The sequence below is a fragment of the Falco punctatus genome (assembly GCF_963210335.1).
Source record: "Falco punctatus genome assembly, chromosome: 4".
NCBI lineage: Eukaryota > Metazoa > Chordata > Aves > Falconiformes > Falconidae > Falco > Falco punctatus.
In genome coordinates, this window is record NC_137583.1 from 78,622,441 (window position 1) to 78,637,629 (window position 15,189).

At 37.6% G+C, this 15,189-nt stretch overlaps 1 protein-coding gene across 11 annotated transcripts in view; it reads right to left on the reverse strand.

Moving 5' to 3' along the window:
* COL28A1 (collagen type XXVIII alpha 1 chain) overlaps positions 1-15,189 on the reverse strand; it is an 88,699-nt gene that overhangs the window by 25,084 nt on the left and 48,426 nt on the right. For all 11 annotated transcript variants that reach the window (XM_080386738.1, XM_080386736.1, XM_080386731.1 and 8 more), the window contains 6 exons: positions 14,667-14,735; positions 14,031-14,102; positions 13,322-13,390; positions 10,432-10,500; positions 7,039-7,107; positions 4,252-4,320 (listed from right to left, as the gene is read on the reverse strand). In XM_080386738.1, the coding sequence (XP_080242864.1) occupies positions 4,252-4,320; positions 7,039-7,107; positions 10,432-10,500; positions 13,322-13,390; positions 14,031-14,102; positions 14,667-14,735 (417 nt within the window). The remainder of the gene's footprint in view (positions 1-4,251; positions 4,321-7,038; positions 7,108-10,431; positions 10,501-13,321; positions 13,391-14,030; positions 14,103-14,666; positions 14,736-15,189) is intronic.

Genomic DNA, 15,189 nt, shown 5'->3' on the forward strand with positions numbered 1-15,189 from the left:
ACATTATGTGCTTCTGTTTTAATGCTATGGAAAATAGGGTGCTGCCAGGATTGAATGCATCCCACATGTTCCTATTTTGTTTTCATGTGAATTTGACCTCTGATACATAAAATTCCTATCTAGCAGTGTGCACATATGTGAGCCATTTCTGAAAGTGAGGAGAACAGAGCTCTGATTCAGCTGAGTGGAACATTCCTATATAATGATACTCAAAGGAATTTCAAATTAACTAGTGTGTAAATTTATGAGTCTCTTTTATCAAATAAATGTTCTTTTTTATAGGCAGAGATTGTTGCTGTTCTTCTTATATTCATTTTTTTTATGTGGAAGGAATGAGGGGTAGCCAGTGTACTTAACATTTTATTTGAATAAACAGAAGATTACCCATTTTATGAACTAAGTTCTGGGGGAATTCTTGCAATTCAAGCCAAATGTTTTTCCCTGTGGCACCTTTGCTACCAAGAAGTTATATAGAGACCAAGGATTCAAAACTTTGTATAAGCAAACAGGAGCAAAAATTCAGGGAGGGAGAAGAGATGTTTACGTATTTAATTTATTTTTCTCCAGTGTACTCTACACCATCTAGTGTGGATACATAGAACTAAACCACAGATGTGACTATTCAGCTAATGCATGCTTTGGTGCAGCAGTCACACTGCAAAACTACACAGCTGCTTACCATTTATAGAAGCAATATACATTTCCCCCCCAGGATTAATGCACCAATCTAGGTGGATCATAAAAAAAACCCACAAAAACCTGACCTATTTTAAAGTAAAAAATAGATATAAATTTTTTTTATCAGATGTTTTTAGCTCTTGATTTCTTTTGATTTTCTGACAGAGACTGTTAGATAAGTAGCACTCTGAGCAGTGAGATTCAATGGGCAATATCACACTGCAACATAATCAAACCTGTAGATCCACGCAAAACTTTTCATAAAAATTTGATGTGGCATGATTTGCCCCAGTTGTGTTGTCTTACTTGCTAGGACAGCTACTCTACAGAGTTTTCTGTAATATAATTCCTTCTGGAACAAGATGCCATTTCTCCATACCCCATGGGGATGGTGCATTCTGCATCTCCCCCATGACTCGTTATTTGTGAGTAGAAACCTCTGCTTGACAGACAGCTTCTAACTCTACACATCCATCAACAAATAGTGCTACAGGCCCAACAGCAGTGAATACGTAGCCTGATGTTTACACTATATGCAATGTGAGGAGACCTGCCTGGTCTGCTCTTGTGGACCGATCACGCACTGGGGGTAGAAGTATGTTAAGAGCCCTTCCAGATCAGATTGTGTAGTTTAGCTTCATCTGAAGGAAATGGATTTCCTGGGTTGTGGGACCACTCAGACCTCTTTTTAGTCTGGAACTGAAAGCACAGTAAATGAGTCCACTGGGAGATTCACTTCAGCAGCACATTTCTGACCCAGCCCACAACACCCACGCAGATCACCCGAGGAGACTGAGCTCATGCGTGTGGCTGCCTGACCTGGGCTGACTGCACATGCTGGGGTCTTGCTCCTCGGGCTGTATCACACCCAGCTCCCACAACCACAGCAGGCCCGGTTACATTGACCTGAAAGCACTGCTCCCTTTACATCCACGTTTCTCAACGGTTTGGTTCTTAGAATCAAGACAGGTAATTCTGACAGTTTTTGTGACAATGCAGATGACTTGAGGGAAACAAGGAAGATACTTTTAATTTACATGATCACCCTGATCTGACCTGAAATTGTCAGAAAACACATGAGAATAGACAAAATTTATCAGTTTGCCTTTGCCTAATCTTTTGCTGGCTTCTTTATAAATAATGAGTTAGGATAAGAGTTTCTATTACTAGATATTCCATTATATTATTTCCTGTTGTAATCAAATACTTTTAAACTATAATAGCCTCACCTCTTGGTGAGCTATTTCATTTTTCTCAGTCAAATTTAGGTTGAAGTAATGAGCCTATTGACAAATCTATTATTAATTGGTAATGTCCAGCTAACACAACACAGGCCATATTCCTCCACAGAAAGCTACTACCACTAAACCTCCTTTACCAGTACCATGAACATACTTAGCCCACAGACCTAGAGGGATGGTAATACTTCTTGTGCTGGCCATGCGTGGAGAAGAGACTGACAAGTAAGGATTTAACGTCTTTATAAAGGAATATGAACAACTCACTTCAACTGTCAATGATTTACATAACTCTAGAGCTGAAAGTGAAAACTTTAAGTATATAACAGCTAATCTACGATTTATTCAAATATGTTATTATATTACAAAGCTCACAGTGGTTTAAGAATAACTGTTTAAGAATGACTAGATCCCATGTTCTCCACTGCAAAACCTGATATATTTTCTTTTACTTTACAGCTTTTACCTCCTCTCCTCTAATGCTTTTAATGGTAACATATTGTACTTCCATCGTTCATGATCTGGAACTTTTCTGATAACTATACAGCCAAAGAATTGCTTGTCCCAGTAATTACATTAATTCCTTATTATAAGAACAAATCTTGCTCCTTTCTTGATGTCTCAAATAAGCCAGGCACTATGATTTTCCTAAGTGCACTTCTGTATACTTTGTATATTTGTATATATATATATGTAACACAACCACAAATGCTGATTTTAAAAACTGCAGTTGTGAGAAATTTCACTGCAATTATTAAGAGTTTCCTTCCATTTAAAAAAATAATGAAATCTTTTATTTCCATTTTGGCTTTAACTCAAATTTCTTTATATTAAACCCCTATATTCCCACTGAAACGATGAGTTACATTTCTGGAGTTTGTAATCTTTCAACCCTGGCATCACAGTGGAAGATCATCTTACTTGATTACCTGAAATGACTTTCCAATTCTTTTTCTTTGGGAAACACTACTTTCCAGAATTATGCATTTAGGAAGCAAGGGGGAATTCCAGACATAACAATGTCCCTAGTCATTCTGTAGTCATGTTACATTTTTGTCAATATCTGCCTTAATCATTTCATACAAGATTCTAGGGTTTTAAGGAAATGTTCTTATGTAGTACCAAGAAAAATATCTTATAAAACTGTATTATATCAAGTCTGATACGTCTACTTGGAAAATACATAATCTCATATAAAAAAAATCTAATTCGTTTAGCCGTATGTATGTCCTGTATTGAATAACATAATTGAAATTACTTTCAGTTCTTTCATAGTTTGTGTCATGGGCCAGACCATGCATTACTTTATGAGAAATGTCTTGTACTGATAAGCAGCAATTTGGAGTAGGAGCACAAAGCCAGGTTTCCCAGATCCCATTGTCAGGCCATTCTATGGTAATTCTAAGAGTGAATGTCCTTCAGTTTAACCTTTGTTGTGGATGTGTTTTTAAGAGGTTATTGTTGTTGTTTATTTTAAATGGAATTCTCGTGTTCTGGGAACTGAAGTTGAAAGCTCTTTCTGTTTGGGAAAAAACTTGTTTGGGTGATATTTATTTTGCTTTCTTCTGCAACAGGCTGCCTGTTTCCAATTTCACATATGTAACAAGGAAATAATTAATAAAACCATTTTGTGGGATATTTTAAAATAATTTCTTGTATGATTTTAGTCTTGAGTCTCTTATTTCCAACTTTTTATAACATAGTATTTACAATGTGACTTCTTAGATGAATTACACTGCTTAGAAGTTCCTAAAAATTTAGCTATTCTGTGTTTTATCAAAAATTGGAAGTGTTTCAGTGTTGTATTTCTCATTCCTTTATCAGTTTTGTTTTGGTTTGGTTTTTTTCTGCTGAGTTTTGCTTCTAAACCAATATTAATTTTGGATGAAAAATTACTGTCTTCTCTTAGAAATACATTTCTAGGAACTTTAAAAATACCTCACTAGTTCCATTTAACCAAAATTGCCCTGACTCCTCTGGGGCCTCATCCCTTTCACTTCTGTAGCAGCAAGGAAATATATAATTATTAGGCAATACTTTGCCTGTGTTGGATTGACTTCCACATGGAAACTCCAGTATCTAGAAACATCTTGGGTCTTTGGTTGTATGGAAAACCTTAAGATTTGCATCAAATCTGTGGATAAAACAAGAACTGGTTTCTACATATCATGGAATAAAGTCTATTGCAAGCTTTTCTTCTAACTGAAATGGAAACTGGGAGATGAGACTGCTGCATTTTGTCACATAGATGCCATTCTAATCTAATGCATTTTCCAAAAGATATCTGTCTACCTTGTCTACTAGTCAGATGCATGTACTACCATTGTACGAGTACCTTTGGTCCAGCATCTCCCACACCTTTTGGGCCTGGTGGTCCTGGGGGGCCTGGTGGTCCTGGAGGTCCCTGGTACAGAAAAGGAATAAAGCATGTCAGCAGTTGTCCTAAAGGAAGAGTGCTTGTGTTCTTCAACAAAGAAGAGAATTTCGGCAACTAATCTCTTTGTGTTTTTTCTGTATTTTGTCAAATTCTTCACATTTCCAATGTGTACTGAGCAACAGTCATCTTCAGTCCCAGGTGGAAACCTGAAAAGACTACCATAGCAGTGGGAAAAAAGTTCAGATCTTGACTTAAAAACATCGGAGCTGTTCTCAGCTCAGAGAAACCAGTGAAAAAGCAGACATTGCTCCATGTTTCATATGCTGCAGACATTACACATCTGGGATACCAGAGCCAACCCACCTAAATTTGGGGGTTGGGTAACGCTCACATACTTTGTTGTATTTGTGATTGATAGTCTGTTCTCCTGAACTCCCTGCTCAATCCGTCACAGCTCCTTCAGCTGGAGTCATTGCCAGCCTCCCTTTCAGGGCACATGTCTTTGCCCCATCATGCTACAGAGACTTAGCTACATAAATCTTTCTGTGTCTGCCAGCGGTTTACAAAGTTGGTCTTTCTAGATCATAGGGCATGGAAAGGCAGCCCAAGAGGGGGAAGGATGCACGCTATAGCACAACAGAACCTTCAAATATTTCAAGGATATGTACTCATGTGGCAGAGAGAAACAACACCAGCTTTTACTGTAGCCTGAGATGGAGTTGCAGAGAAGCATAACTCTATGGCAGTTGCAGATGCTAGAATCATGCTAGAATAAGCATGATTCCAGGAACACTACTGCAGAGCAAAGCTATTGTCTAGTCCCTAACAGAAATGCAGAAAGTACATACACATCCTGTGACTGGGCAGACTACAATATTTGTATAGTTTTATTTATTGGTGGTCACCAAACCAGGCTTCTCTTAAATTCTTTAGTTAATTAGAAATGAAAAGTTTTCAGCTTCTTACTGACCTCTTTGATTCCGTGTCTACTAATATTTCTTTTTCACATAGTTTAAACAGATATCTTGCAAAGCTTAAAACTTCAGTTCCTATGAGGCATTTTACAGCCTACTAAAAGTTTGTCAGTAACAGTTTTACCCCAGCCAGCAACTAAGTATCATGCAGCTGCTCACTCCCCACCCCACCTGCCACTGCCCTGGGTAGGATGTGGAGGAGAATTGGAAAAAGGTAAAACCTGTGGATTGAGATAAGAACAGTTTAATAATTGAAATAAAGTAAATAATAATAACAACAACAATAACAGTAATAATTGTAATGAAAATAAAAGGGCGAGAGAGGAATAAAACCCAAGAGGGAAACCCCAAGTGATGCACAATACAACAGCTCACCACCCACTGACTGATGCCCAGCCAGTGCCCCAGCAGCATTTGGCCACCTCTGGCCAACTCCCCCAGTTTACACACTGAGCGTGCCGCTCTATGGTATGGAATATCCCTTTGGCCAGTTCGGGTCGGCTGTCCTGGCCCTGCTCCCTCCCAGCTTCTTGTGCACCTGCTCACTGGCAGAGCACGGGAAAGTGAAAAGCCCCTGACTTAGGGCAAGCACTTACTTAGCAACAACGAAAACATCAGTGTGTTATCGACACTATTCTCGTACTAAATCCAAAACACAGCACTGTGCAAGCTACTAGGAAGAAAATTAATTCTATCCCAGCTGAAACCAGGACAGATATCTATTTGCATCACTGCCTTCATGACTGCCTTTACATTTGCTTTTCTTTTTTATTTGGGAGGACAGCAGGGTTTTATATTTGTTTTCATGTCCTCTGTTTAATGGGTATGGGTCTGTTACTGGCACTCCTTGACCCTCCAAGGAGTCTTGAGCTGGTCTAGTGTCCCTGTGTGCTGTGAAATGTATCAGGTACATGGCATTACACCAGGAACTCAGTGAATGCCCTCTGAGCTAATTCTGATCCCAAAGGATCTTCCCAGGATCAGTTTGAATGATAGGAAATTGGAGCTGAGCCGTGACTTCTCTGGCAGCATTCAGGTCCCACCTCCGTGCATTTGAGAGTGCCTTTGTGGTTGTAGTTTGAAATAAAACTGGATTACAGTCATAGAGAATATAGTGCTAATAGAAATTTGACTTGTGGTGGTTAAAGGATGGCAACAGTATTTTCACTTTCTAGTGAAAAGTTGGTCAAACATGTCTGTGTGGCTTTGGGTGACTGAAATCTAGGACGATTGCCCTTGTAATGGAATGTGCCAGATGGAATACCCAGGCATTAATGCCCTCTGGAGGTAACTATCAGAAAAATCAAGGTGGGCAGAAATCTTGAAAAAAGGAGATTTAACCCCCTGGCACGAAAAGCAGCTGAAAAACTAAAGAACTGAAGGCTGCAATATTTGGCCAAGCAGATCTTGAACAAAGAACAGTAAAGAAAAGGGAGGGAGGGAAGGAGGGGAGGAAAAGGATTCAAAGCAATGATTATATTAAACATGTATGAGTAGCCATGAAGTTTTTTATGGAATTTGCATGGTATCCCTTTCATGATACTAAAATTAGAACAGTTTCTATCCAGTTCCAACTGCCCGTAGAACTGGCACTCTTATCTAGGACAGGAAAGGGCTTAAAAATAAATATATATATATATTTAAATTAGCCAAAGGATGAAAGAGAATATTATTTGCACTTAGTTAAGTAACTATTGAATTATCCCAAAGTAATTTTTTTTTTTTTTTTTTTTAGAACACAAACAGAGTACAGAATTAAAATTGTACTTACATCTTCACCTTTGTGGCCATCGCCTTTTTCTCCACGGGGTCCAGGTAGTCCAGGTAGTCCCCGGTTACCCTAAACATAGAATAGTAAATCAGGCATTGTGCCAATAAGCAAATCGTCATGAGGTAACAAATATTAACACATATGTAAGTAAACTATTTAATATCCTTTTGGAACTATAGAACAGCAGCCACCAGTTCCTGCAATTTGTTTACAAAGCTCAGATTTTTTTGTGCTTTTTTACTGTCGCTTCAGTTGATTAAATTCAGACTTCAGAAGAATAGGAGTTCTCGTTAGGAAACAATTATTTCTCGATTTGTAGTTGCAGAGAGAAATCATCAGAACATTGACTTTAGCCAATACAAAGTTATTTTTTTTAAAAAAAAAAGTTAAAACTTTATGATTTTTGTCAAAAGTCCTGACATTTGAACAATAAATTTAACAATACTGAAGTCAAATATGCCAGCCTTAAGTTATTGTATGTTGCACCTTTTGTGCTTCCAGGTAATCACATTGGTTCTCTCCTACAGTAAAGCAAAACTGCATTCTACGAGGGAGAGAAACAAAAGAAAGAAATACAACTTATATAAGAAATATATAATTTCTTTTAGTTTAGCCTAAAATGCTCTGCAGCAGGAGACAATCACTCCTTCTGTTGACTCTTCCACTGAGTCCCACTAAAGATTTGTGCACTTGCACAATCTCAATGCTTCCTTTCACAACCAGAAGAGAAGCAAGCAATCGTTTTCCTGACATTTAATGAGAAAATTAACTGAGCTTGCAACAGACTGTTCTTCACAGACCACAGAAAGAAAACATATTACTTTGAGGTATCCCTCACGATATGCTGGCAGTCTGTACTCTAGATGCTCCCATGACAGCACCACCAATCGGAAATCCTTACTGATACTTGCAGGTCACACATCCACCCCACTCCTAAGCTTGGTACGTATATGGCCATACAGGGAGAAGTGTACACCCTTCACTCAGTCCCACAGAACCAAGAAATGTCAATGGACTCCTGTACAGTGTTGGAGGGTCAGTTGTTAATATACATACAGATAACATATCCTGAAGAATAATTACAATATAACTAGCAAATATTTCCCTGTCTATTCCAGTAAAAATAAATAGCTAGAAGAAAAAGACGAGAAATGACTGAAAACTGCTGTTTCATCCAGGCATTGTGCCTGGAAATTTCTGCAACAATATAATGCTTCAAGAAACCACGAATGGAGTTCTGATAGCATCTCAGATCTCAGCGGCTGGTCTGTCTGAATACAGTGCCTATGACTGGAAAACAAACCAACTCATATTCTATCTAGATATCCAACTAAACCAGACTTTGAGTCCAAATTCCCTGTCCCACGGATGTCTCTACTGTAGACACAAGCAATCGGATCTTAAGCAATTTAGCCCTGTCAAGGAAAAACGAAAGAGCTACTTTGGCTTTCCTAAAGATATACGTCACAGGTTTAGCTTAGGAGGTAAGCGAACAAAGAAAGACAAAGCAGACTCAAGGTTCTGGTTAAGATGAAACCCTGAAACCACTTTAAGATGAAATCTGGGATTGGGATGCAAGCATGCCTTATGCTTAAAGAAAACTGTACACGGTGGGTCACTCCTGTATGAATGTCTCCCATTCTCCAGTCCAAAGGGATAGTTTCACTGGAAGGCTTTAAAAACAACCTGACCACCAGATTCAAACTGCATCAGCCCTAGAAGACGTTTCTTCATGTTTCCTAATTTTTAAATGGAGGAATTCTGATCCAGTTCTGTGAAAAGCAAACCAATGAGTGTGCTTCTAGATCATGAAAAGCTTTATAATGGAAAGCCAATGTTACCTTTTCATCATTCTTAATATCCATAGTTCTTAAACTGTGGATAAAATAATAAATGTTTTAGGAATGTTTAATAACATTTTTTCTTAACAAGAAAGAAAATCGTGGATCATGAGGTCATCTCTACTTTTACTTCTAATTCCCCTACAGTAAAAAATAGCCGAACAGATGTTTGCATTTAATCTTAGCAGACCATTGTAAACACCAAATACATGTTAACACATTCTCTCCTGGAAGAATTGGGATTTTGTCAAGTGGCTGGTTTTGCCATCAGTAACATAGCTATAAATGTACTAAATCAAATCTACAGCCAACTCTGCTGTAAGAAACAGTTCTCTAGTCCAGATTATTTAGTTTTAATTTTTTAGTAGCTGCATCTAAAATACACAAGAGGTGGCCCAGGAGAAATTCTGTGATTACTGCTTCCCACAGTTTTGTGCATTCTGGAAGACACAGTGACTCACTCTAAGTCAGTGCACTGGCAGCAAGGCAAGTGCCATTGCTGTCACAGATGGCATGCTGAATTAATTCATCTACTTCACCAACCCTTACAGGGCAGGTTTTGAAGTCATTTTTTTAATCAGCAATATAAAGATAGTTGCTTCTACACTTTCTACACTCTTTCAAAGAAAAAAAAAAACCAACCCACAACATAATATAAACATAAATCTTGTGTCCATGGTCACTATTGAGGAAAAAACCAACAACTGCCATAATCAAAATCTAAATGATTAAGTCTGGACAATTAAGTCATGTTCACCACTTCTTTTTATAAAATTAACAGAGTGAAGTAGTATTCTAGATTATAGACAAAGTAAATAAATTTAGAGGGTTTGAAAATTCAAAAATACAAGGTACTGAATGCATGTGGATCAACATGCTATCCAGCATCCTCTGGCAGGTGTACTAGTAGAAGTCTGTCAAGCCAGGAGTAAAGCATTATAGGTGTTCCTACAATGTTACCACGCAAAAGTTATTGCATTAAGTTGCTTTATTTTGAAATATATTGTGTTAGGTACACATAAACTAACTGGTCTCTGAATTTGGGTCTATTAACTATATTCCCAAGAAGTGAAACAGTGGAATTGAGTGGAACATTTTATGTGCAGACATGGTAAATGTGAAAAAGAAAAGAAAAAAAAAAAGAAAAGAGGTTTACTAGTACTAGGAAGGTTCCTGGTTTCAGTCTGGAAAGTAGATCACAAGAATGGTACCTTTCCCAAACACTGAAGTAAGTCTTCCTAAATATTTCTTTACCATGAGTGGCAGAAGGCTTGTAGAAAGTTTCAACCCAGATCATGACTAACAGAAGTACAATGTGATATAGAATGTATCAGAGGGAAGGAAATGAAAGCTGCAAAGTAAAAGGAAATACATCCAGTTTTTGCAGTAGAGGACATGGGTTCTATTCTAGATACTGCACTTTCCAGTTTGTTCCTAAATAACGTAGAAAGGTGAGTGGCACTGTTCTCTAATGACACCATATTATTCTGATTAGTTAAATGAAAGGTAATTCCAAGCAGCTATTTTCTATTTTTTGTCTAAAAACTCCTACCGTTGGTCCCATTATTGAATTTCCAGGAAGTCCATCATCTCCCGGGGGCCCCTTGGGACCTGGATCCCCCTATCCAAAAAGAAACAAATCCAAAACCATAGTCGTTATTTTCAGTTTTAATTTCCAAAGTTTTACAGAAAAGCACAAGTATTCAATCCTTTCTGATAGTGACAATTAGTGAGCCAGGTAATATGAAAGCAGTATTTCACAGCATTTCTACAGGAAGTTATACTACCTTGATTCTGACCTCTCTTGTGCTTCTCTGCAACTGCATCAAATGGTTTGCTCTTTGATGGCTTTAGTTTTCATTTGTCATTAATTTTGATGAATAATTTGATGGCTTTAGTTTTCAACTGAAGGTTGAATATCTTAATTCAGTGTCAGCAGCCAGATTCACCTGTGGCTTCTGACTGCTTTTGCCCACACAAGCAAGGCTGCATAACCTAGTTTCTGCCAGAGCACAGAGAGAACAGCAAAGAAATTCAATGATAAATGCTGACACAGAGTATGTTTTGAAAGGCTACAGATACAATGGTGTAGCACTTCAAAACTGCAAGCTCCACAGTCTGAAGACCCAAGAAGAAATTTGAGTTTTTCGTCAAATATTACCCAGTACCAACGGCTTGGTTATCTTAGCTCTGTCAGTGGCTTTCCTGGAAAGCAATCAGGCTTAGAATTCAATTCCTCATGTTATCCCTTCACAGAGTAAAATTTGGCTCCTTCTAGTGTTTAATCTATAGCAACAGATGTTTAACTTTACATTAAGGACCTTAAAAAGAAAATTTCAATTTTCAGTAAAACTTTTGCAATTTTTAACACTAGCGAGAATGACAGGCAGTATTTCAGGAAACATTCACTAGGGAATGCAGATCAAATGTTTTACCGAAAACACCAAGCAGCTGTAACCATGAAAAAGGAATATGAGAAAAAACAGCTATCTAATGTTCCTGTCTCCGTATTAGTAACAGCATAATGGTTGTCAAGGGAAATAAAACTCTAGTTGCCAAACGTGGGTGTAGCTTAAAATAAATACATTTCCAATGGACACAACCATGGCTGTCCAGGAGTCAAGACCTCTTGCAATCACCCACTACTACATCAGATACTTAGAGATGTACTAAAAAGACCTAAGACCATGGTAACTTGCAGCTCTGAAAAACATGCAGATTCCCTACATTATAAATTTATAATGTCTGGCTTCACTACTGCAGGTACCAGGATGTTCCAAGAACACAATTACTATTAATAATTATACTTTCCACAGGGGAGAGGGAAAACAGAACAGACCTGTGTAGCCTGTTACATTATTGAGCAATTGCCAGAAACACAGCAGGTATATGTTTAAACAAAGAAATTATTACGGAGCTCAAGAGACAAAGTTTTGTATATTTTCTAAAAATCAACTTGCATTTTGTAATTACCCAAAATACTTGTTTTCTCACATCAGCCCCCACACATAAAAGCCCTGATCTAAAATGTAATAAAGAGTTTGGAAAAACTCCTACAGACTTCAGTAGATTTTGGATTGTGGCCAGTCCTCTGTGGAAGTGATATGAACTGTACCAAACAGAATAAAATCAGAGTGAAAAAGGCAATAAAATCTACAATGGTTTTATCTTTATAGCATGAATTTTATCAACAAACAACTGACCACTTCCTGATCTATTCAAAGGTGTCACAGTAACCAGGAAAATGTGAAGAAGGGTGAGACCAGTGCAGTGCAACCTGTCTTCATACAAGTTGTGCCTTACAGTGTGCCACTTATTTTTTCCTGACATCAAGTTTGGCACATTATTATGGTTTAAAACCAACATAAGAGATATGAGCACCTCACAATCCTCTCCTTCCTTTCTCCTCTGTAGCTGCATTTTTACTTCGGGTGTACCCTAAGCTTCCTGTGTTCCTTTCTTCCTTCCACCTCCATGCACAAACAGGTCTGAACCCCATCCTAGCCCTCTGGCATGCCCTGTTGCCAGGCTGATGTATGTACATTACAATACATTGTATGTATAATACCTACATGTGTTTTCTGGGGGGTGGGGTGGGCCATGTTATTAAGGAAGAAAACCAGGGATGAAATTACTTCAGAGTGATAGGATGTACATTAGTGATTCCCCTACCCTGAAAAATATCACCGAAGCTGAAAAGCATCAATTAAAATTGAAGTTAATTGACCTATTATAAAACCAGCCACTACTGTATTCTTAAAATAAAACCGGGGTGATAGGAAATTTTCAAATGTTTTTAAAACCTGCAAGGTTAAGCTTTACTGTTGCTGAATGTGCTTATTTTACTCAGTAGGACAAGTCCCACTCATTGCAGGTACATTTTGCCCATAGAGAAAATGAGGTGGATGTAGCTCCAGCTCTCTCATATATGACACTTCATTTAAAATAGTATCTACAGGCCAGTTCTTCACTTGGAAGTGACATACAAACATTCATCTCCAAAACACATCTACTTCAGCATATAACTCCCTAGAACTATATATATATACACATTCCTGCAGGGATTTACTGCCACATTCTGGAAAGCTTTAGTCTAAGAAACAAAATACACGGTAAATTTGAAGAAAAAAACCATAAAGACTTCAAAGTTATTAATTTCACAGGATAGGCCAAAACACAACAGAAATAGAATATGGATTTTTAATTTTTTTAAACAAATAGTTTTGGGAGCCAGTAACACGTACTAAGCTCAGAATCCTGTTAAAAGGCCCCCAAACACTCTGTCAATTTTCAGTACTTTTCAGTCATTTCTAAAATTCAGTCATCTTTGTTACTACAAGGATTTTTTACTTCTTTAACTTATATGTTTTTAATTTTGACAGAAATGTGCACTAGAAATTTTCCAATCTCTAGTCTCCAGCAAACACACATCAGATAATCACCTTTGGTCCAGCAGGTCCCCGAACAGATGGTCCAGCAACACCAGGTTGCCCTCTCTCTCCTGGTTCACCCTGTCACAAAATGGTATCATCTAGATTTAAACAGATAGTTTCATCTTCTGCACAAGTAGCAAAAGGTTTTGTCAACACTTTATATTCTAAAAAATATATACTATATAGATCCGCCTATCAAATAGACAATAGTTTGGAAAAACCATAAATCAACTTACTGTTCCCGTGAAGGCTGGTCCAAGTTACATGTTTTAAATAACTATTGGTTGAAGTGTGTATTTAATTTCTTAACTTTAATTTTTCGTGTCCAGCTCACAAAATCAATGGAATACCCAGAGCACTGGTAATATTTCAATTCCTTACCATTCAGAGTGACGTACTCACAAAATAAGGGAATAGAAAGTTAATGTTTCAAAGTAAAGCTTGTGAAATACCCATGGTTAGAATCACTTGGACAACTTTAATTCAGCTTCTTGATGCTCATGCATAACTGTAAGGTCTGTAATTATATGTTTACCTATTCTTTTTCTCCTTGGGACTTTTGTGTCATTCAGGACAGAGAATGGAAATATTTCTGCATTTCCTCTGTTCTGTTGAGTCTCCAAGCATCCGATGCTTGAGAAATTTGTACCTTACATAACTTCCATAGATTCTTTTATAAGATAGAAAGCGAAGGGTTATCCTGGAGGAACAAGCTTACTTTTGGTCCAGCTGGGCCTTGTACTCCTTTATAACCAGTCAGTCCTTGTGATCCTTTTTCTCCAGGGTCACCCTGACAAAAACAAACCTTTTTTTCTCAATCACAGCAAAGATTCATTCACAACTGCGAGATACACAAATAAACAAAAATACGATTATAATGATGCCCATAATTAGAAAAGTATTTAGATGCTCCACTTCAAATGAAATTCCACTCTGTTCTAGAATCTACTCCAAATGTCCTAAATTTAACTAGGTGGGGCATAAAAGCCGTTTGACAACTAATACATCTTTCCAGGCTTTTACTTTCATATTAAGATATCTAAACAGTTACCTAACTTCTCTTAGCTCCCTATCAGCATACTGAGACAATTTGCCTCCTCCTAACTTTAATGAAAACACTGTACTGAATTTTTCAGAAGTATTTACTACCCAATTAACTCTAGGGTCTATACTTACAGTCTGATTTTGCTGCACTCGGTCAGGCTAAGGACCACATCACTCTTTCTTAAGTCCTTTAAAATCATCAGTTAAATTATAGTTGCTACTTAAGATATAATGAACAAAAAGATAGGCCAGAATCTAAACTCATAAAAATAGTTCGTAGTATTTCTCCAGTGTGCATGTCAAGCCATACCTTTTGGCCTACATCTCCTTTGCCCGGGGGTCCTTCTGGGCCTCTTGGACCTTGATCTCCCTTTTCCCCCTAACAGAGAGTAGATGGTTAATTAATTTACAGGTAGGTAATTTTATTGAACTAATACTTTTGTGAGAAATAATGTCTGCGTAAATGCTTTTCACCAAAATGTCAGTAAATATCCGGTTATTTTTTTCCTGCAAAAAATATTCTGCTTTCTTAAACCCCTTCCACTCTCCTGCTTTCATAGTCCTTATTTTCAGACATTTGTAATAGTACCATTTTCAAATGCATCCATCTATTGTAGGAAAAATTGCATGCGTATACTTGTATGAGGCAGAGAAATGCTTGCAAAGTTTTCAGAAAAGGTCTTGGCTGACCAATTCTAAGAAAAACAACTTTTAAAAAGCAGTAATTTTAGGCAACTCTGCAAATATTTGCCAGAAGCATTACTTCAAATCATTCACAAATAAGCCACATAAAACTTTCTATTAAGGAACATCATCTACAAACTATTTATGCA